Source organism: Apis florea, unplaced genomic scaffold (genome assembly GCF_048593485.1).
Source record: "Apis florea isolate Af1SG1 unplaced genomic scaffold, ASM4859348v1 contig_2201_pilon, whole genome shotgun sequence".
Lineage (NCBI taxonomy): Eukaryota > Metazoa > Arthropoda > Insecta > Hymenoptera > Apidae > Apis > Apis florea.
In genome coordinates, this window is record NW_028256542.1 from 1,939,700 (window position 1) to 1,960,678 (window position 20,979).

The following is a 20,979-nucleotide window of genomic DNA, read 5'->3' on the forward strand; positions in this document are numbered from 1 at the left end:
ATTTGTTGAACTCTGAATCATACTTCCAATAATTCTATTCGAGATATTTAAAAAGTGTTTATAAGATGACTCATATTTCAAATAATCTATCAGTGCCAATCGCTAGACTGCGGATATTTTATGCAAATTTCACTTGAAGAAGTGGAATCTAATCGAAGATTTGTATCATCTCCTAAGAGGTATTAATACAAATTTTTAATTGCTTCGTATATATTCCATTATATACATACGTTCTCTATAAATATATAAAAAACAAGTCTGTAATTTAAAATCTGTCCTTATATAAAGAAAAGAAGGAATGAATTATATTTCTTTTTTTTTATTATTTCTATTTTTTATTTCATTAATTGATTATCAATTAAATTTGCGCCTTTTGTTTCCATTTTACTTTTATCTAATTTTATAAGGATCACTCTGTACATTTTATCATTGAACACGTAATCGTCCCAGATGCTTTTATGCTCGCTTTCCTGTAAGTTGTTATGCGTGTGATCTTCATAAAATTTTTTAAAACGTAAAATATTCTTGTAACCGTATTTGTTTCCAGAATTCTGTTCGTCTTCACTCGATTCGGAATAATCTTTGTCGTTATCTGTGTTCTCGATATCTGATTCGTCTCTCTTGATATCTGTTCTTTCCGTATTTTTTGATTCTATCGTCGGATAAATCATAAAGGAACACGATTAATAAATTTATTTATAAATTATATTATCACGTTTATGATTCATATTACACGATATACCTTGGGCGGAATTTCTTAACATCAGTTCCAATAATGACTGAAAAGATTGAAATATTTATTTTCTTTTATCGTTGTTTTATAATTGCCATAATCATTACCTCTAATTGGTTCGTAAAATCCGCAGAATCTGATTTATGCATCACGAATTTGTCTTGTTTTAAAGATTAATTTATTACGTAGAATAATTGGTTCCGAATTGATTGATTAATTTAGAATTAAATGTAATTAAATACTACATTTTGCTTTATTTTGTTAAAAAAATTGTGGTTGGGGTTGGATGTGTTGTTGTGAACGGGTTGGGAATGAAGGACGAATTGGTTGGTTCATCGATATAATAATTCATTGTTTCGATTCTGAATATCTCGTTATAAATTTAGCGCGAGAGTTTCAAAGTGCAAAATTCTTAGCTTGAATAAACTATATTTCGTAACACTGTTGCTAATTTCTAAAATATTACATCATTATTATTATTTTGCGTCTATATATTAAAATTTGATTTTTATTTTTTTAATATAATTTAATTGTATATATCGATGAAAAAAAAGATAAAAAAAAAGATAGATTATTAATAAATAAAATAATGATTAGACACGTAATTGAAGTGTTGCGTAATTTCAAATATTTTCCCATTTTCGTAATCGAGTCAAGCCGTTTCAGTCACGTGAATACGTAACACGGTACCATTAACTCCATCTAGTAACACTTTATGTTCAATTCTTCGGCGGAACTGATTCACTCCAACGATAACATTGTCACGTTTTAATTTAGTATATTCCAAAATAAAACGCACATCACAGTAAATACAGTAAATTATATAATAATGATATATACATATATATCGCTATTATTATTTTAATGCCTTTGAAACGAATCTACATTTTTGCATCATGCTTCCTCTCGTCTATATATCACTAAACATAGCATTTAGTGACTTTTCGTTTGTTTCATATAATAACCTAGAAAAAACTTAAACTTGTCATATAAATCATTTCAGTATAATAATCATTTAATAAGGAACAATGAGAATTTCACTCGTAAATCGATTTATGAATGTCGAAAAGTGGAAAAATATGATTATCGACTGGAGGAGTCCCCATATCGAATCTTCTCATGACGTGTCAAACTTTTTCCCACTGCATCGTTCTCTTGCAAGGATTGGTCCCTAGTGTGCTCATGATAGCTCTTATTGGACAACAGTGATGTACTCCATACGTATACCGTTCAACCAGGCGCGGAATCTGAAGCGCTTTGGTACAGTGACGTGTTTAATCCCGCACTACCGACGTTCCAGCTCGCATTCCGCGGAGAAGGTTCACAGAAGCGAGGTAGCGCGGACGGTTTAGTGCTTTGGTTGCGTACGAAAACCTTGAGTATATAGATTTGAGAACGTATCCTGCGAGAAAATTGGACTCGCCGATATATAAAACAGTTCTCGCGTTCCAAGTGGAAGGTACAACAACACCGATTGTTTCAAGGAGGGTGAGTGGATATTTTCACGTTAATTTTCGTCCTCTGTCTCGCATCTACGTTACAATTCTAACTGGATTATATAACCGTAGATCGGGTTAATTCTAATCGTTTATCGAAGTGGGAATACGCGAAATTACGCCGCAGCTAACAAACACTACGAATCGATCGGACGTCCTAGCGACCGCATTCTGCTATATACTGCAGTATCGTACAAAATATACTATTCCAGAAGGTTCCGATTCATTATATATTTCGATTGTGCGGTCGTTTTCTGCGCAAATTCGGTGTGCATCGCAACGTTACACAGACGAATATACGGTAACGTGAACCGGTTTGCAAAATTCAGTCACATGCGTTGATGCTGCGTGTTACGTAACGAGGTTAGTGTTAGCAACGTAAAAAGAACGTTTCGACGGCGACTGTCCCGCCTATCGTCGTTCGATAAGAAGCGTATAAAAAAAAAAAGAAGCGGCACGATAATAAAACGTGATTGCGTTTGTGTGGGCCGCGATCAGTTCAACGATAAGACACGGTTTGAACACAATGATCATCGAAAACTTTTTGAAACGATATTGCGCGAATCTTGTTTTATTTGATAACGATGTATAATTGTTTGATATACAATTCGATAAGTAATCATTGAAAATTTAAAAAAACAGATCGTGCATGTTTTATATAGATATAATTATTAATTGCGTGTGGCATGTAGTTACACGATAGCATCAATATTTTTTACGCCTCCTTTACTTTTATGTATTTTAACATTTTTTATATAGGTTGAGTTACACTGATTGAATACCTTTTTTTAACTGCTTTTATTATTATAATATATACGTTTTATATTTTGTTTTTTATATGTTTTGTTATAATATAAATTTCATTTTTTTTTACCAACAGATTTGCCTCAACATGGTATCCCTGGTAAAGACTCTAACTACTTTCAGTAAACTTTTTGTTTGCTGAATTTACAGATAACTAAGTCTTGAGATTGTGTTTAATATATTTGATATGATCTTTCTAACACGTAATATTATCTCTTTCGAGATACATTAATTCCGTTATCATGATAAATTAGTTTTTTGTTGGTTTATAATTTTATAGATGGAACTGTTGATATTTTTTATCTACATGTTTATAAGCTGATATTAGGATATACTGCCTGGTTTATTTAATACTTAAATATGATTTAAAACAATATAAATTTTGTTGCATAAAGATAAAGATTATTCATAGATTATTTGATAATTATTTAACAAAATACTATTCAAAATATTCTTTCTACCAACTAGAGTTAAGAATTCTCAATATATCATAAACATAGAAAAATTAATCTTTTCATAGGTATCCAAAATCCCTCCTATTTACGAACGCTCAACGACCAGCAACATTTCATTTGAGAAAGGAGGCGTGTTTAACGTATGTGTTTGATTAGATGTACTAAAAACCTTTTGAAAAACTAAAATATGATGATAAAATTTTAAAGAAATGAAATTCTAGGAATCAAAGCCATGCAATCGCCAGCCGCGTCTGTCATTTGCTTCTCGTGGCGTGAGATCGTGGCCACCGGAGGAAGAATCTACAAAAATGGATACAATTCCTTTGTTAACCCCAACCATGGAGTCAGAATTGCTAAACGAGCCCTGGATATTTCCACAGTCAAAGATCAATGCAACAAAAGAAGACGAGAAAGCAGCATCCTCCACATGGGAGGAAAACTTTCAGGATTTAAGCGATTGGTGCATGGACCCGTTCCAGGGTCAATGCGATTTTCATACAGGTGAATCACCTACTTTTAAACTATCAGGTAAATATAAACATTATCATTAAAAAGAAATTTATATAGAAAAAAGACATTTTTTTCTTGATTTTTGCAATTGTTTCAGGTACGAAATACGAGGGTAATAGCGTTTTGTCTTCAGAAGAGGGGGTATTGAAAGATTTGATGAGTGTAGCAGAAGAAGATAAGTGGAGCATGAAAATGAGTACTGCTAAGACAACCGAACATTCGAATAACAGTTGCCAGAGTTTGCAATCTACATCAAATGTAACTAGTAAATACGAGAAAAAAAATAGTTCAACAGAATCAAACACATCTAACTTGTGGTTAAAGTTATCTAAAGGATCAACAACTACTGTAAATACAAGCTCATGGAGCAAACAGAGTGATACAGATGTTAGTACATCATTCCAATCCAAATATCAGATAGAGGACATTGATTTGAACGATGCTTGCCCGTCTTCTTTCGATTCCACTGAGAATCAACGTGAAACGTGGGACGTGTTACGAACAGTCGAGACTACTGGATCGGATACGTTCGATTTATTGTCGTATCTTTGCGATGTAAGTTCTGAGTAAGATTTATATAATTCAAGTTTAAAGTATTATATAAATTGTTACATAAGAATCATAAAAATGATTATTAATAAAACATGTACTACGTTACATATTATAGGATGAAATGCATTCTCCAGAAGGTAGCGTTTCAACAGATTCTTCAATAGTATCGAAACCATGGTCATCCTCCAAATCATCCAAAACTATTCCACAAACTAGCGTAAAAGTGAAAACGGAAAGTAATGATACTCTCACCCCACAATGTATGAAAACTCGAACAGCAGCATCGACGATAACTTCATCTTCTACAGATACGCCTGTGGTATCAACGCGGAGGACAGAACGAACGAGAATATCTGCTACTAATAAAATAGAAAAACCTTACAGTCGAACGCGACGAGAGAGATCGGTGAGAAAACGTTACGCCGAAAGCGATTCAGACGATCGTACGTTTGCTTCGCATTATCGAGAATCACGAGAGAAGAATAACGAAGCTTCGAGGAAATCACGAATGAACAAGAAAGCGAAAGAAACTGAAATGGCGAAGAAAGCGATAGAATTGGAACGAGATAATAGGATATTGAAAATGAAGGTCGAGGAACTCGAAAAACTCGTTACATCGATGCGCAGTGCGTTACTGAGATCCGCTTTGAAGAAAGAAATATAATAAGCGTTTCTTGTTTTAAAAATTCATTATGCGCTGGGAATCGCGTAAGATAATTTTATCATTTCTTTTCTGAATAATATATATGTTTTGTGATATAAGAGGAGAAAATCATGCATTATTTTCATCTATATTGCTAAGATTATTAATGTGAGGAATGATTTCAAATTGTTATATGTTGAATGAATTCTCTTATTTTTATTTATCGTTTGAAAAAAATTATTGAATTCTATTATATATATAGATATATACATATATCATTATCATTCGCAGGAAAGATATATTATGTTAACATTCTATGTAAATGTTTATTACATAATGTTTGTGTTTGTTTTTTTTTTCAAAGATCTTGTGTATAATTATATTTTATATATAATGCTTATATTGAAATCTGAATACTGTTCATATAATTGTAGTGAACGACAAGCAAAAAATGGGATAAAAAGATAGAAGAAAATGAATAACTTCTAGTGGTATCCTTTTTATCAAAAAAAAAAAAAAAAAAAAAAAAAAAAGAAAGAAAGAAAGATACATAATCATATTTTGTTCAGCCTTGTATTGTACCTGATAAAAATAGAGGTCAGAACAAGATAAATTATGTTTGGTAAAAATATAATTTTTCTACTGGCGTGGGCACAATAGTGGCATGATGTACAATTAATCTTCGAATAAAGAACATGCTTCAAAATCTACCTCGTAGTGAAGAGAATTATTTTTGTAGACACTCATATTATAAATATAAACAAAAGGAGCATTTATCTAAATTCTGTAATTCCTATGAATTCTGTTTGCAAACAAATCTTAATATTATAGTGATTTCTTCGCGTACATTTATCAAAATATTGTGAAAATGTTATTCTATTACTAAGCAATACAACGCGAATCAAGCACTCAAAGTTATTTTATCATTGCTTCAAATTGCGGAATAGAAAATATTGCAAATTCTTTTATTTGTGTAAAAATCAAAAAAAAAAAATGTAATACTTTTGGCATCTAGAAATTATTCTATAGGATATATTACTGATATAGAATTATCTTAATATTATATTCTTATAAATATGATACTATTTTTGCTTTCATTTCAAAATAATTCAGAATAATAAATGAATTTTTTCCTAACAATTGAAATGTAATTCTAAATACGTTTTACTTTTATTAAATGTACGTTTCAATCTATACAAAGTATTGTAAATTTCACTAAATATATATTTTTATATCTTGTTTCATTTTTGTTAAACTTTATGTTTGCATGTTACATGTTAAGATGTAAAACATGTATACTATCATTTATATTATGAAATATGTATACATTACAATTCTAAATGTGTAACAAATTTGTTAATAAATGTTGCATAACTTCTGAACAATATTATTTTTGTTATACTTGGTATAATTACTATTTAAATAAATAATATTGGATCTAATAACTTACTTAAATAAATAATATTGGATTACAATATTTAAAAATTGAATATAAATATTCAAAGTTAATTTTAAAATAAACTTTAAAATTAAACTTAAAATTAACTTTAAAATAAAATATAATGTTTGAATGTTTCAAAGTTCCCGCCTTTATCATGACGCTTCACATTGGCATCCATATTGAATTTTATATCAGTATAAATGCGACTACTTTTATATCTTTAATTTTAGCTATTAATTACATTTTAAACAGAATTGTAATACTTCAATATCAATCTACTTTTTAGTATTATAGATTAATCAAAAAATTTAGTAATTTTAAAGCTTTTATGTTCAGATTTATCATGTAAAATTTCATTCTATTTTTTGCAATATTTCATTATATATCATAATACCTAAGATATATATTAACTTTAGAAATATAATAATAAAATAATAACTCACAGTACAGTTCCTGAATAGAAGTGAAGCATTCTTAGTCCATTGTAGATTTACATAAATCAAGATCATATTATCCATCATTTCACCAATGCAAACTTCTAAAAAAATCTTTGTTCATTTTTCACTTTTCAAATACATAATACTTTACACAAATGTTCACTATTAAATACGTAATTCTAAAGCACATTTTTTTCATTTACAGTACACGGAATATTATTATCGAACACTATTACGACGCGAATAAACTGACACTGCCTACGATTCAAACCGCTAGCCATTACTAGAGCGCCAAAAGAAACAGGTGCGCGCGCAACGTTATATGCGCCGTTTTCACAAGAGTTCAGTACGCTGCTAACAGGTGGTCCATGTTGATTGGTCGAACAACGGGACTAGAGAAGGTTCGGTCGGACAGCACGTGCGACCGGTTGCACATTTCCGCGGAGGACGTGAACGCGTGTATATCGTTCTGTTTTTTGTCTATACGGAAGTCCACTTTACCGATTGAAGGTCAGGTTATCCGTATCTGGCAGTAAATTTGTCGCAAGCTTACACCGAGAGTTTGCTTTTGCGAGCGCGAAATCTTCCCTATTGGTGGTCCAATACGTTCATAGGTGCACGGGTGTTGGCTATCGATCCCGCTGTCCTGATTTCCTGCATGTTCATTGGCGCCTCGGTTGCTAACAGTGCGTCGTATGGTACAGTGCGGGCTCCGTTCGATCAGTGCTGTGGCTTTACTGTTACGCTCAAGATATTTGTGTAATTTTATTCGTTTTGTCGGGGTGATTTTTCCTCGTACCAAGGACAATTCACGATTCTTCGTTTCTTCTTCGGTAAGTACGGCTCGTGTATAATTTATTCTTTCCTAATGTGTTTTTTATCGCGATGCAAATATTACTTGCAATCGAGTGCACGTGCACGCGCGTGCATTGAACACAAGTCGGTCACATTGAGCCGGTGCTCCGTTCCATCTGGTGCATTTCGATTGCATCGAATGGGTGTATTAACGAGTGAGGAGATGACCCTATTTGCGATTCGCATAGAAATAATTCGTAATAACGCGCGTCCATATTGTTTTTTCATCAAATTTGTTTATACGTAACAGTATGTCAGTATGGACAACCACTTGTCGCGCTTATCCATCTGTAATCCTATCTTCACTTAACTCTTCGATATTTATTTCTGCAATTACATTCTATTCACAATATTCTTTGAACAGACTTTATATAAATTGATTTTTATGGATAATTTTTGTATTTCTTGGACGATTATAATGGATAAAATATAAGATACATGTGGATATGCAGGCATTTAATGGGTATGTGAAAAAAGCGTTAATGATGATACCGGCTGTTTTATGTGGAAGTCGAATGCGGGTAGGAGAGGCGCGTTTTGTTTAGTTTAAAAATGTTATCTCGCATTAAAGGGTAGTTCACATGACCAGCATCGCGTTAGCATAGATAAATGTTAGTTGGTGCTTTTTTAAAATGTTATCTCAAATAGCGTACATGTATTTGCATACAAAGAATATATCGAATCTCTCGTACACATTTCAATATATTTTACTACATTGTAAAACGAACCGTGACAGTTTCGTCATAACATATAAATTTTAACAATCGCGGGTATCAAACGGATCACGATTAAACGTTAATTAAGACGCTATAAAACCGTATGACTTGAAAGTTACACATAATATATGTATTTTGCTTAATTTTCTTTTCAAATAATTTAATCATAATTTTAATCATAATTTGTAACAATTTTATCGATTTGTGGAAAGTTATTCGAAACAAATTTTTTATTTTGTAATATGAAAAATGAAGTAATTGTTATAGAAAGGTTATGTATAAAGCAATTTTAAAGATAGGCAAGATATGGATACGCCTTTAAGTCAGGATGTTATAAAAAAATTATTTGATATGTTTATTATTATAATATTTTATTGTTTTTCTTATCAATTTCTTATTTTTATCTTATTATTATTTATTATTATTATTGTAATTATGTTGTTAACAACTAATTTCTAATAATTATTAATTTCTACTCAATTTATTAAAACAAGAAATGATAACATATAATTTTTTACTCTATTGATCGCGTTTGATAGAGCATCAATTTCATATCGCTTACTTGTTGCTCACTTGGATATAAACACTGTCTCAAGGACGAAAATTAACTTTCTGGGGGACAGATTTTTTGTAATCTAACTGACAAGATATCAAAAGTTTCCTGATAGACGCACCACCTAATTTGTTTCGCTTAGGCAATTTTTGAAGAAAGTTTCTTCCTTTTCTGAGAATGAGATATTACATTGATAAAAAAAATTGGTTTGATTTTTTTATGCAATGTTATATTTGTATAATGACGTAAATGTAAAATTCTTCGAGAAAAAAGTAATATAAATCTGTTTGTAAAATGATAGTAAGTCGTTGAAGAATTAGGTAATAAATTATTTCATGTTTAAATTTTCTTAAAAATTGCCGAAAATATTTTCGGTTAATAAAATTTAAACAGATATGAAAGATTTTGCACATAAAATTCCAAATTATAAAATTAGAAAATATACCAATGTTTTTAAAATTTTGTTGTCGTTTTAATTATATAAGATATAAATTATTTAGAAAAGATAATAAATACACGAATTTTGAACTAGAAAAAAAATTACTAACAAAATTGAATCAAGTTAAATTTTCTATTTCTCTTTGCAACTATTTTAATTAATTAATGCAATCTTTTAAAAAAAACTTAATTATTATAACTTAAAAAGATTAACAAGATTGAAAGATTTCTGTACAAGTTTAATCGTATCAATTCGAAGAAAAACGAAGATTCCAATTTTAAAAATCCACCATCTGTAAAAATAAAAATAAAAATTTAACATCATAATACACTTTGCTATTTCATGATATTCGAATGATAAATCGTTCTCTATCGTGTTTCGCACTCGTGTTCCAGAAAAAAAAATATTATCTCGATCTCGCTATCGATCGAAGATACGTTCGCAAGCGATTTTTGTCCGAATTTTCGATTCATTTTCACAACGAACAACGAAGGACAACATCGTCGTATTCTTTTGCGTTCGATTACTTCCTTGAGTTATATATCGGTTCTGATTGTATCTGTAATCACGTGAAATTTTTTTTAACCGAGAAATGAGAAAGATAATTAATTTTTTAATCCATTGGTCGAACAATTTGATAAAATAACGAACAATCGAGGAAAATATTCTGTTCAAATGTCTATTATATAATGATAGAACATTATATATATATATATTTATTCGACAACGTGTATTCAGAAAGAATAACAGACTTTGTTAATGTACCCGCAGCTGTTGATAATTGCCAGAATTGTGCAAACATTACGAGCAAATATTAGGCGTTAATTTTTTATTTGGAAATTTCATTTTCTCCTTTTAAAATATTTTCTTCTTCGTAAAATTGTATGCTCCCTTTTGAAATTAGAAATAATTGTGCTAAACGTGATTATTTTTACTATTTCTTTTAGGCTTTTCTTCTTTCTTTTTTCTTTCTCGTGTCGTTATAATTTCAATTTCATGATTTTGACACTCGATGACTGATTTAAATTTTTATCGAAATATTGTGCACACAAAATCTCGCGATTGAATGGAATGAAAAGTGAAGTATATTTTTTTTTTTTTTTTTACGAACAGTGGAGGATATCATTGAAGAATTATTTAAGATTTATTACAAGATTCAATTATACATGTTCAGTCATTTTTAACGAAGAACAATTAAACGAGAAAAGATGAAAGTTAGAATGAAATACGTAGTTTATTATTTTAATTGGTATCAAATTCTCTCAAAGTAAACAAACTTAAATAATTTTCACAGAAAAATTTCAGATTAATTTTAATTACAATATTAAAGAATAAATATCTTGTGAATTCTGAACATTAGTAGTAACATTCATAAAATATAAATTACAGATATTAGAATGGGAATTCTAAGAAATTTCGTTCTCTCCAAAGTGATGATTGTAATTCGTTCCGTTCTCATGCTTCTTTTATTTGCAACAACGACGTACTTAACTTGATACTTAACCCTGTTAACGACTGCAATTACGAATTTGTAATGTAGGGCTATATCTGACCTTCCAGATTATCTTCAAACTATGGTAACGAAAAAATTCGTTCGAGCACGTCGATAAAAGGGATCGGATATTTGCCATATTTTTAGATTTAACCTTTTTTTTTTTTTGAAAAAAAAAAAAAGATCTTCTTCTAAATCTCAATATCAATTTATTTATTTATATAAATAATTATTAAGGATAATATGACAGTGAATTATTTACAGATTAATTCAACCTGAAACGAAAATTAAACATTAAAAATCGATCAAGATTTTCATACTGTGTCTTCTTTAAAAATTCTCCGGGCATAAAATTTCTTTTCCACGAATGAAATTCACCATTGTTCTCCGACCCAACGCGTCACAATTCATTTCGCAACGCGTTCGATTCTCCTTCCGTCCTCGAGAACGTTACACACGCTTAACTCATACAGGCAGACAGGTCCATTGATCTCATTACAGCGTGCAACAAGCTGTAATACAGTCGTCGCGTCGTGTTGCAATGTTAGAACAACAGAACGTATTAAATGCCAAATCGTGCTTACAATACATTACGATTCGTATTCAAACGTCTACGTTCCACTATCCACGCACAAACACCAATACAATTATCTATTCAATTCCTCTGACCGGTCTCTTAAAGTGTTACAAAATCCTCTGAAATCTTACATCCAGGAATAAAAGATCCTAATCCTAATTAACCCACATATAGTCGAACAAAAGAAAAGGAAGGATATAATGGGGGAGGGAAAAATAAAATTCGAAACTTACGTTTCCTACATTTAATTGGAGTCGAGAACGTGATCTATCACGCGGAATAACAAATATGGACGTCGGTTAAACATATGGAAACAAGGTGTATCCGAATCGATATTTAATTATAGTTAATATTTTTCTAAAATATACAGATTAATGGTAATTCGATTACTATTATGATTTGCTACGATTAAAGTAAAATATAATTTATGGCAATAATTATAGATATATAATAAATTAATGATAATTTTAACTTTCTTATCGCGTACATATCTTTGGAAGCTTGATTCTAGAGCACAAAATACAAAAATATCGGTCAAGGATTATTTATTAAGTTATAAACAATTTGAATGGAGCGAGAAATAAAGTGATAATATATTGAAACGTAATATATCTGTCTCCATTATCTAACTTAGATTTCTTATAACTTAATAAACAAGCCAATCGATTTCCCCTGTTAGAATTAATCCTCGAAAAATCCTACGAGTATGAATCTGAAATATCATAGAGTTCGTACGTATATTTTTTATGAAAGAGCTTTAATTAACTTTAAGACGATGAACTTTCAATACACCTCGCAGTATACCTCGATGTATCGAGAAAATTCTAAACAAAAATAAACGAAGGAACACGTTATATCATGTACATATATATATAGCCTTGCCAAGATTAAACTAAATTTTAAAAGTAAACAAATAGCTGACGATACAATAACGCAATATCCGTGTTCCTTCGATCAGTATTTATTCTTACTGTACACCGATCGTACGACGGTTTTGCCTTCAGAAAGTGTCGGTATCCTTGGAAGACAATGGAGTCCTAGAAGAGAAATCGTGTTCCCGTTCTTCCTATACTCTTCATCCTCGATGGGCAGACTATACGGCGATCCATTGACTGGAAAAGGAACGGAACCAGGAACGATCGAGCAAGCTTAGAGGATCATGGAATTCTACGACGTGGGAAGCAGCGACCTTAGAGAATTGTGGGAGTCTTATCTCTCCGAACCGGTGAGTATTTCTAATTTTTTTATTATTTTTAACATCAACGCTCGAAGCCTTATATATATATATATATATATTTTACGCCAAAACGAAAATAGCTTAGCTTAGAGGAAATCGGTCGTTTCTTCGAATCAACGAATTTTTCTTGTTCCTAAAACTTTTTCACTCACTTTTTTTCCCTTCTCTCCTTCCCTTTTCCATCCTTCTTCACAGATATATTCGCGTACAAAGAGTATACCTCGTACTGAAGCGAATAGTCTCACGCGAGTGTTTTATTCTCACGTGACTACGAGAAAGTGTTCGTTTTCGATAGGCGAGCGAACGAGAGGGGAGGGGGGAATAGGCAAGACGCGTGTTTCGCGTTTCTACTTCCTGCTACTGCGAACATATCGCATTGTCGAAGCTTGTTAACGCGCAATTAAGTTTGCCTTTGGTTCCTGGAGATGGAATAACATAGAAGAGACGTTTTGTCCCCTCGTGTTTTCTGAACGTTTTGCGTTCACCAAACACGTAACTTTGGTTCTTGATTCGTTAATTGACGTTTTTAAGAAGAGGAAGTCGTAGTTCGGCCATCCTCGATAGATCAATTGAGGGGATTAAAGCGATGTTTAAAGTTCCTTCTGAATTGATCTCGAGTTGAAATTTAATTTCGAGAAAATATTGGAATCGTGGAATTTTTGCATTTAAAAAAAAAAAAAAACAAAATAATAATTAAATTTCCTCGAATTGAATTAAATTCGATTCAAATTCTTCTGAATTTAAGACAGATATTTAAATTTCCTCGAATCGGTTCGAAACGCTTCCGATAAATCCTTAAATCGAGAAGTTATTTTATAAGACTATTTGAAAATTCAATTTCAATTATTTATATATCCGTTAATTTTCCGCCTTACTGGATAATGGAATCCCGTCGTAGTATTATTTTACAATATATCTCGGCGTAATTTATTTCATGAAATGGTAAATACACGCGTAGGAAGAGCGAGAAAACTGTTTTATTACGGTTCAGTTATTCTTTGCAAACACGCAAAAAATAAAAAAGAAATATTCTTTAAATCCTCATCAAGTATTCATTATATACGTAATACCGTTCATACGAGAAATATTTAGTGTTGAAGGGTAAAAGCTGCGCATATTAGTGCCAGTTTATTCACCTGTATAAACAGCTTGTCATTCCCAACACACCCACATTTGCATTTTTCATTGTTCAATGAAACGAGAAAATTATAATTATTTTTTCCATTTATTTCAAACTTTGAAACTTTCAAGCCATAATCCTGGAAATTGGATTTGTTAAAAATTAATATATACATACATACATATCTCGGATCGTAGGTAATTGTATTACGAATTTTACTTTAACTTCGATCCTCGTTAAAATTCGTAATTAACGAATTTCTAATTTTTGGGCCACGATGGCCACAAAATTTGTTAAAAAATCATTGTAATTTTCGACGACCGTTTATTTTAAAATATAACGATATTTTAATTGTTCTGGCCATAATGTAAACATCCGATTTAATGATAATGATGCGAGATTATGAGAAACTCGATTTGGGAAAAATTTGGAGGCAAGAGATCGTAAATTTAAGTTATTTTTATTTACTAACGAGTAACTTGATTAATCTCGAAATTTACAAAATCGTGTAAATCATATCAGAAAATGGGAGCGATTATTTATTTATTTTATTATCACTGCAAAATTTTATCAAAGGTCTTATTTATTATAAGAAAGCTATTATTTGAAAATTAAAGTGGAATATGATTTATAATTATTCAAGATACAAAGAAGAATTCCAGTAAAATTTTATCAAAAACAACCATATAAACTTTTCTCAATTGCCTTTTCTCCTCGTAATTTCATTATCTGCACTGCCAGTGAATCGAATGAATCGAATTGTCATTCTATTCCAGTTACTTTTATCACAAACGAGTTCCACGTGTTACACTCTCCAAATCCAAAAATTGTATAAATCGAATCAAAAGATATCGGATTACCTAACCGATATTTATTCTTTTATTTACTTATTATTTATCCGATTCATTCCAATTCGTACGGTTCCATCATTTGCATTCTGCTTACAGCTACATTAGTCAATGGTCGCTTTCTTCTTTTCCTTTACCGATCGTTAAATTACCGTTTGCTAATTACTATTTGACAGAATTCGTTTTCTTATCGAATATTCATCGCGTAATTTCCTTACCGCTTGACCCATCGTCCTCTTTCCACAAAGCTTCCTTAACGATCGTGATCCCTCGAGCATGGAATCTTTATTAACGATCCTGTAACTCGTTGTTATTATTGTTACGCCGAATTATTGCGTTATTTTTCATTTTCTTTTTTTTTTTGACGAGTCTGTAGAAAAAAGATTGATATATATCTCGATTTATTTTAATTATACTTATCGTACATCACATCCACATATATGCGAGGAAATAATCGAAACGTAATTGTATAAAAATAACGATTAATTTGAAAAACATTTGTTATTTATATATCAATAAATTCGATTGTATTATTCGAAATACCAATTTCGAGATAACAAGTTTGTGTCGAAAATGTACTCGAAACTGTTGTCTGTTTATGCTGGAAATCGAGGAAATATTTATTCATCTATTTTCCTCGGTTCGGTCACAACGATATGGCGGATAAAAGGCGAGGACGGAGGTCCTCCCTCCTTTTATTCGAAGGAGCGAAATTACGCAACGGAGGAGGAAAATTACGTTGGCGGAGATGGTGTGGACCGTCTGTAAAAATAACCGGTCGTGTCTGCGAATTCTGGATTGCTGGGTTAACGAGTGTCTGTTTTTTAATGTACATAGATTTCCATAAAATGGTAGCCGGGTCGAGGAACAGGTCTGGAAACCTTTCTAACGGGAATGTCGTGTCGTGAGATGACTAGAAAAAGGGGGTCAAATAATGTTGGACGGTGATTATCGATGGAAAGCAGCGGAGGATTGTAAATAATAATTATATTTCGTTTGAATTTTGCCTTTTCTTATTTTTCTATTATGACATCGCATGCACAATATACAAGATTACGCGTGAACTGTAACGCGTGTACAACGCAGAATATCGAGAATATCTAAGAGGCTAAGTTTAGTTCGAGCTCAATTATTTGGTTCTTTCATAAGGATAACGTAAATTAAATTTTATATTGGCAAGCTTTGGTTAAATTTCTGTATCAAGGTTTCTTTCTCGTATTGTTATAAAAGATGTGAACACGTTTTTTTTAACAATGGGTCTATTAACGATTTATCAAGGAGGAGGATGTTGATAAGCAATTTTGAATTCTTTTATCATTTTTTACAAAATCGAGAAAATTTGATTTAATTGAAATTTGATTCAGGATTAGTATTTCAACGATGATTCTTTTTTATATATATTATAATTAATTTTATTTCTAGCATATCCTTCTTCCCTATACCCTTCGCTGCAATGCAATTTCATTGATATTTCCAAGATAGAAATAGATAGAGAGCGACAGATAAGATTGATTTATTTATTTTGACACGTTTGCAAATCCTCTTAATTATTTCACCCGTCAACCACGCAAATATTATATGTTTGATCTGATTTTTCGACTTGAATAGAAGGTTTGATTCGTGTTTGAGATAGATTTCGCGAACTAGATTTCTTAATCTATCATACACACACACACAGCGTCGTTCCTATTTGGATACACGCGATCGAATCGTTATCAATCGGCTGTAAACTTGGCTGAAAAATTCCCAATACAATAATCTTTATGGGATTATTTTATAAATTAAACTCTCTACTTTCACGTTCCTCGGTTTAAGTTTCTTTGAAAGTTATTTTATATCTCTTCTGGAAGTGAAAATTAAAATGTTTTCATCCTTCTAAAATGTTTAAGCAATTTTTTACTCAATTAAAACCGCCTCGTTAACGAATCTTAAAAATTAAAATTAAAATCTTCTGTTCTTTCGACGACTTGAAAAGTTACGTTACTCCACTTGGAACGAGAACGCGCCGTTCGAATGCAATTCGAAATTGCCAACGAGATATTTTCGATCACTTTCATTGTTCGTTATCTTTTTGCAGGAAAAATTGTTAAGATCGGCATAAACGGTATTCGATGGCTTACAAATATATTGTACGCGTAATATTTCTCTGCTCTCGTACACTGCTCTTTTCTCGCGATGATCACCGTTAAGTTTAACGATTCAGCTCGCTGGAAAGTGTATATACACTTTACAATACCGTCTGAGAGATGACGTAATTGAGTAAAAGGGGATTGACCCCCTCCTCCAAATATGACGAGCCATAGCGGAGGCACAGATTGCCTTTCAGTTTCTATTACGGACGAGGATTCATTAGGGAGAAGAAGGTTCGGTTGGCAACCGATTCGTAACTTTCCGCGTTGACATAACTGTCTACGTATATAATCGTGTTGTTTCTTCTTGTAATTTTGCTTTTTTTCCTTTTTTTTATTCCTTTTTCTTTACGAGTAGTTTTATTTCGAGATGAGGCTGTGACAGGAAATGCCTCCGGCAGGAAAATGTCGGATCTGAGAAACGTTCCTAATGTAATGAATCGAATAAATCGATAAATTTATAAATTTTAATATATCGAGTTAATTAACGATCGACTTTGCAAAATCTCTTATTACAATTTAAATTGTACAGTTAAAAATTTGAATAGGATTTTGATGCTACTCCTCTTTCATCGTGTTCTTTCAGCATATTTATTCCTCGTACCTTGGTTAAGTATAACTAATACGATGCATAAATAGCGTTCTAGAAAATATGTTTTGCAAGTAGAGAACTGTGACTAATGTATTCTCGACGGAATATCCTTTAGAATTTGTTACATCGTGGCAAGGAGAGATAGTCGGATTCATTGAAAGATAAATTTTTTCCTTTCCTTCCTTTTTTTTTTCCTTTTTTCAAATCAAATAAATCAACACTGTTCTTGGAACAAGGGAGCCGAGATGAAAGATTGTTTCTTTGATTTCCCCAATTACTCCATGGTTTCCTGACATCGCTATTTTTAACATCGATCGTTGTGCAAACGGCTTCTCTGTGGCGATTTAAAACGATGTGGGATGTATCACATGTACCAAATTGCAGTAAAACTAGGGTACGACTCGCCAAGGACTCGTATCGTGGCTCTCGAAGCGATGAATGCAACAAAATCATTCCAGTTGGATGTGGAACGTTTTATTGTAGATTTTATTTTAGGCGAAAAAAAAAAAAATGGAATTAAGAAATCAATCAATGCTTTCAATTTTTCTTGAAAAAAGAAAAAAAAGAAATTCTCAAGTTCTCTATAAGACAACATTATACACGAGTTATGAGTTTTCAATATTTTTCTTTTTTTTTTAAATAAACAAGTGAAAATTATGTTATTATTTTTATCAACGATTATATATACGATTAAGATATTGTTTGGAAAATATTACGAATAATATTTGTTCCGAAGAAACAGTAAATGTTATAATTTCTTATTTATTTAACTATTTTTCCAGTTATGATAAAGTTTCAAGATAAAATATATATATATATAAAAGTGTCCCTCGTTAAATAATGTAATATTTATTTTAAGAACTTTTATCAATTTCACAACTGAAGCATACAAATGTTTATGAAAAAATATTTCGAAAAAAATAATATTCATTCGACATGTTCTCCAATAATTGAATGATAAGGCACGAAGATATTCTTGATTAATTTTCAAGATTCTTAAAAATTTTTTTTCTTTATTCATAGATATCGTATCTACATAATATATCTTTCTTACTTATTCACACATATGAAAATCTAAACTCTCGAGAAAAGAGTCGAAATTCGTTATCCAAAACTCGAACTTTTATTTCCCAAAATATTGAACGATAAAGAACACGAAATACTTCTTCTCCTTCTTCCCCGAAAAATCAAAACGTTCAACAATTTTTAAACTGGAAATTTCACGAACATGAAATGATGAAACGAGTTATTTTCAATTTCACGAATAGATTCGTTTCGTTTCATCGTTCCTCACTCGAGGGCGGTGTCTTCCATATTCAATGATCGTCGTCGATTAAGTATCTAATCTAATTAGGCTGGCGATAAGAGCGAAGTATGGCGTTGTGTCAGCGGCGACCGCTGCGAGCAATGTCGTGGTTGGCTGGTTTTCGGTGCAAAAACCGGAAGTGACCGTACTCCGAGTTCACGAGCGGAAACACGTAGAGGAAGCTATACACTCGCGATATATGTCTAAACTAAATCATCATTTTTTTCTTTTTTCTTTTTCTTCTTCTTCTTCTTTCATATTTCACGTTTGCTGCTTATATATATATTTTCATATCTTCATTATTCGTTATAATATTAGTGGGTATCCGTGACGTGTAATGATATATTATTACCGAATGATAAATAACATTTTCTTGTAAAAGGAAAAAAAAAAAAAAAAAAAAAGATAAGAACTTTTCTTTTATTATATCTCTCCTTCTGCGTGCTTCTTCTCTTTTTTCGAGTTAACATTGTTAATATTGTTCGATGATTAGTTTTGTTAAGTTAAGTGGGACAGATTTCATTGTAACATCAACAGAAAGAATTAATTTCATTCCGATGTTCTGGTTAATGGAAAAGAGAATGGGAGGGAAATTTTTAAAATTGGAAACATGAATTTTGATATTCTTAATGTAAGTATAATACATCGATATGATAATTAAACCAGCACTTTATGCACGCATTTGTAATTATGAATAATGCAAAGAGATTAATATCGAAATCGATTAATTTTTTAATATTCAAAATTATCATAATGGCGTATCGTAAATAATATAATATTTACGATTGATTTGATTTATCGATAAATTATAAAATTGTTAGAATATGTGCATAAGGCGCATAAAAGGCGACACGATCAAAGTGTCAGAGCACACTTCCTGGTATCGTTCTGGTAGCGATAATAGTTGTTAGCATCCTCCATTTGTTATCGTTTATTTATTCAGGCCGTGCATAATCCATGCTCTGTCATTAATTTCGAGCAATTATCTAAATGTGTGTTTATTGACATAAACAGAAAATATACATTTAGATTCGTGCATCATAGCCTTGATCTTTAGATTACAAGCTTAAGTAGCCACGCTTTTATCTATTATTATTATTATACCAATTATTATACCAATATTCCCATTTATTCAGTTGTTCCATCAAATTCATCGATCCTATTTTTTCTTCAAAAATATTCTCGACAACCCTTCGTCACGTATTACGTTAATAACAATCTCTACATTGAAATTTAAACAATAACAGAGAAATGAAATCTTAAGTAACTGTATAAAACTACGTAAAATCATACAAATCGATTATTTCCAATGTGATCTTTATTCATTAAAAAAAGAAGAAAAGAAAAAGGGATACATTTCGTAATCTAACGCATTACTACAATTCATAATTTCCTTCGACTTATCCGACCAAGACTGGAATGGAAACGGTTCGTTTCGTTTCAGAGTTGGCTTCTTCTTCATTCAACATTCCCATTGGCCGTACGCGTGTTTTTTCTTCTTTTCTTTTTTTCCTTCACTCTTGTCTCGCTTCCGTGATCGCCGTGTCACGCATCAGTACAGGCCGTAGGAACAAATTGGAAAGGATGAAGGTTGTACACGAGAGGAGTTCACCGTCCGCCTCTGATGTCCCCTTACCATCTAGGATCCAGACGTGGATCTCGACTTTTCCTCGAAAGTCGTACACGCGCGTGTTAACGACACGCGCGTTTTTTCCATTATCATCCACGGTCCATCCACGGTCATTGTCGCTTCTCCATCTTTGGCGAGAGGAGGAGATAATTTCCTCTGCCTTGATTTCACGTCGATCGATTTTAAATTCTTCTTTTTATCGGGGAAAATAAATATTTGACCTGAAAATTGACGTGAAAATTGATGTGTCCTCGAGTAAATACGCCTTTAAAGTATTTGGATAATATTTTTTGAGGGGAATGGTAATTGTTTGGAATTGTTTGGCACGTGTAAAAGTATTATCAGTCGAGTTGAAAGTGAAAATTGGTTTGAAAATATCATTAATTTGATGTTGTAAAAGAATAAGGATAATCG

The 20,979-nt window shown here is 31.6% G+C and overlaps 4 protein-coding genes across 8 annotated transcripts in view; 2 read left to right on the plus strand and 2 right to left on the minus strand.

The window, feature by feature from the left end:
- CDase (neutral ceramidase) overlaps window positions 1-7,232 on the minus strand; it is a 101,466-nt gene extending 94,234 nt beyond the window's left edge. The window contains exon 1 of one of the 2 annotated variants that reach the window (XM_086917261.1): window positions 7,078-7,232. The gene's annotated coding sequence lies outside the window, so the exon portion shown is untranslated. The remainder of the gene's footprint in view (window positions 1-7,077) is intronic. The other variant, XM_086917263.1, reaches the window with a different exon arrangement.
- LOC105734769 (uncharacterized) lies at window positions 304-1,058 on the minus strand. The gene is made up of 3 exons (XM_031915029.2): window positions 841-1,058; window positions 743-779; window positions 304-652 (listed from the first exon to the last, which is right to left on the minus strand). The coding sequence occupies exons 1-3, from the start codon at window positions 880-882 to the stop codon at window positions 336-338; spliced, it is 396 nt and encodes a 131-aa protein (XP_031770889.2). The 5' UTR covers window positions 883-1,058; the 3' UTR covers window positions 304-335.
- LOC100868076 (uncharacterized) lies at window positions 319-5,903 on the plus strand. 4 transcript variants are annotated; one of them, XM_012483445.3, is made up of 6 exons: window positions 319-2,221; window positions 2,302-2,592; window positions 3,554-3,628; window positions 3,710-4,016; window positions 4,096-4,553; window positions 4,666-5,903. In XM_012483445.3, the coding sequence occupies exons 4-6, from the start codon at window positions 3,797-3,799 to the stop codon at window positions 5,212-5,214; spliced, it is 1,227 nt and encodes a 408-aa protein (XP_012338899.1). In that variant the 5' UTR covers window positions 319-2,221; window positions 2,302-2,592; window positions 3,554-3,628; window positions 3,710-3,796; the 3' UTR covers window positions 5,215-5,903. The 4 variants fall into 4 exon arrangements, with proteins under 4 accessions (XP_012338899.1, XP_012338898.1, XP_031770888.1 ...); XM_012483444.3 differs by lacking the exon at window positions 2,302-2,592 and having other exon boundaries at window positions 3,696-4,016; XM_031915028.2 differs by lacking the exon at window positions 2,302-2,592.
- A 106-nt stretch (window positions 7,233-7,338) lies between the features above and the next one.
- CrebA (Cyclic-AMP response element binding protein A) overlaps window positions 7,339-20,979 on the plus strand; it is a 34,601-nt gene continuing 20,960 nt past the window's right edge. The window contains exons 1-2 of the mRNA XM_012483447.3: window positions 7,339-7,904; window positions 12,708-12,928. Of these exons, the coding sequence (XP_012338901.1) occupies window positions 12,863-12,928 (66 nt within the window). The 5' untranslated portion in view covers window positions 7,339-7,904; window positions 12,708-12,862. The remainder of the gene's footprint in view (window positions 7,905-12,707; window positions 12,929-20,979) is intronic.

What these genes read in the sequence shown, in the direction of transcription:
- LOC105734769 (XM_031915029.2), bottom strand. Translation starts at nt 882, where the DNA reads ATGCATAAATCAGATTCTGCGGATTTTACGAACCAATTAGAG. An exon ending in ATTTTACGAACCAATTAGAG is followed by an intron (nt 780 to 840) that starts GTAATGATTATG and finishes CAATCTTTTCAG; the next exon opens with TCATTATTGGAACTGATGTT. An exon ending in GTTAAGAAATTCCGCCCAAG is followed by an intron (nt 653 to 742) that starts GTATATCGTGTA and finishes ATCCGACGATAG; the next exon opens with AATCAAAAAATACGGAAAGA.
- LOC100868076 (XM_012483445.3), top strand. Translation starts at nt 3,797, where the DNA reads ATGGATACAATTCCTTTGTTAACCCCAACCATGGAGTCAGAATTGCTA. An exon ending in ACCTACTTTTAAACTATCAG is followed by an intron (nt 4,017 to 4,095) that starts GTAAATATAAAC and finishes CAATTGTTTCAG; the next exon opens with GTACGAAATACGAGGGTAAT. An exon ending in TATTGTCGTATCTTTGCGAT is followed by an intron (nt 4,554 to 4,665) that starts GTAAGTTCTGAG and finishes TACATATTATAG; the next exon opens with GATGAAATGCATTCTCCAGA.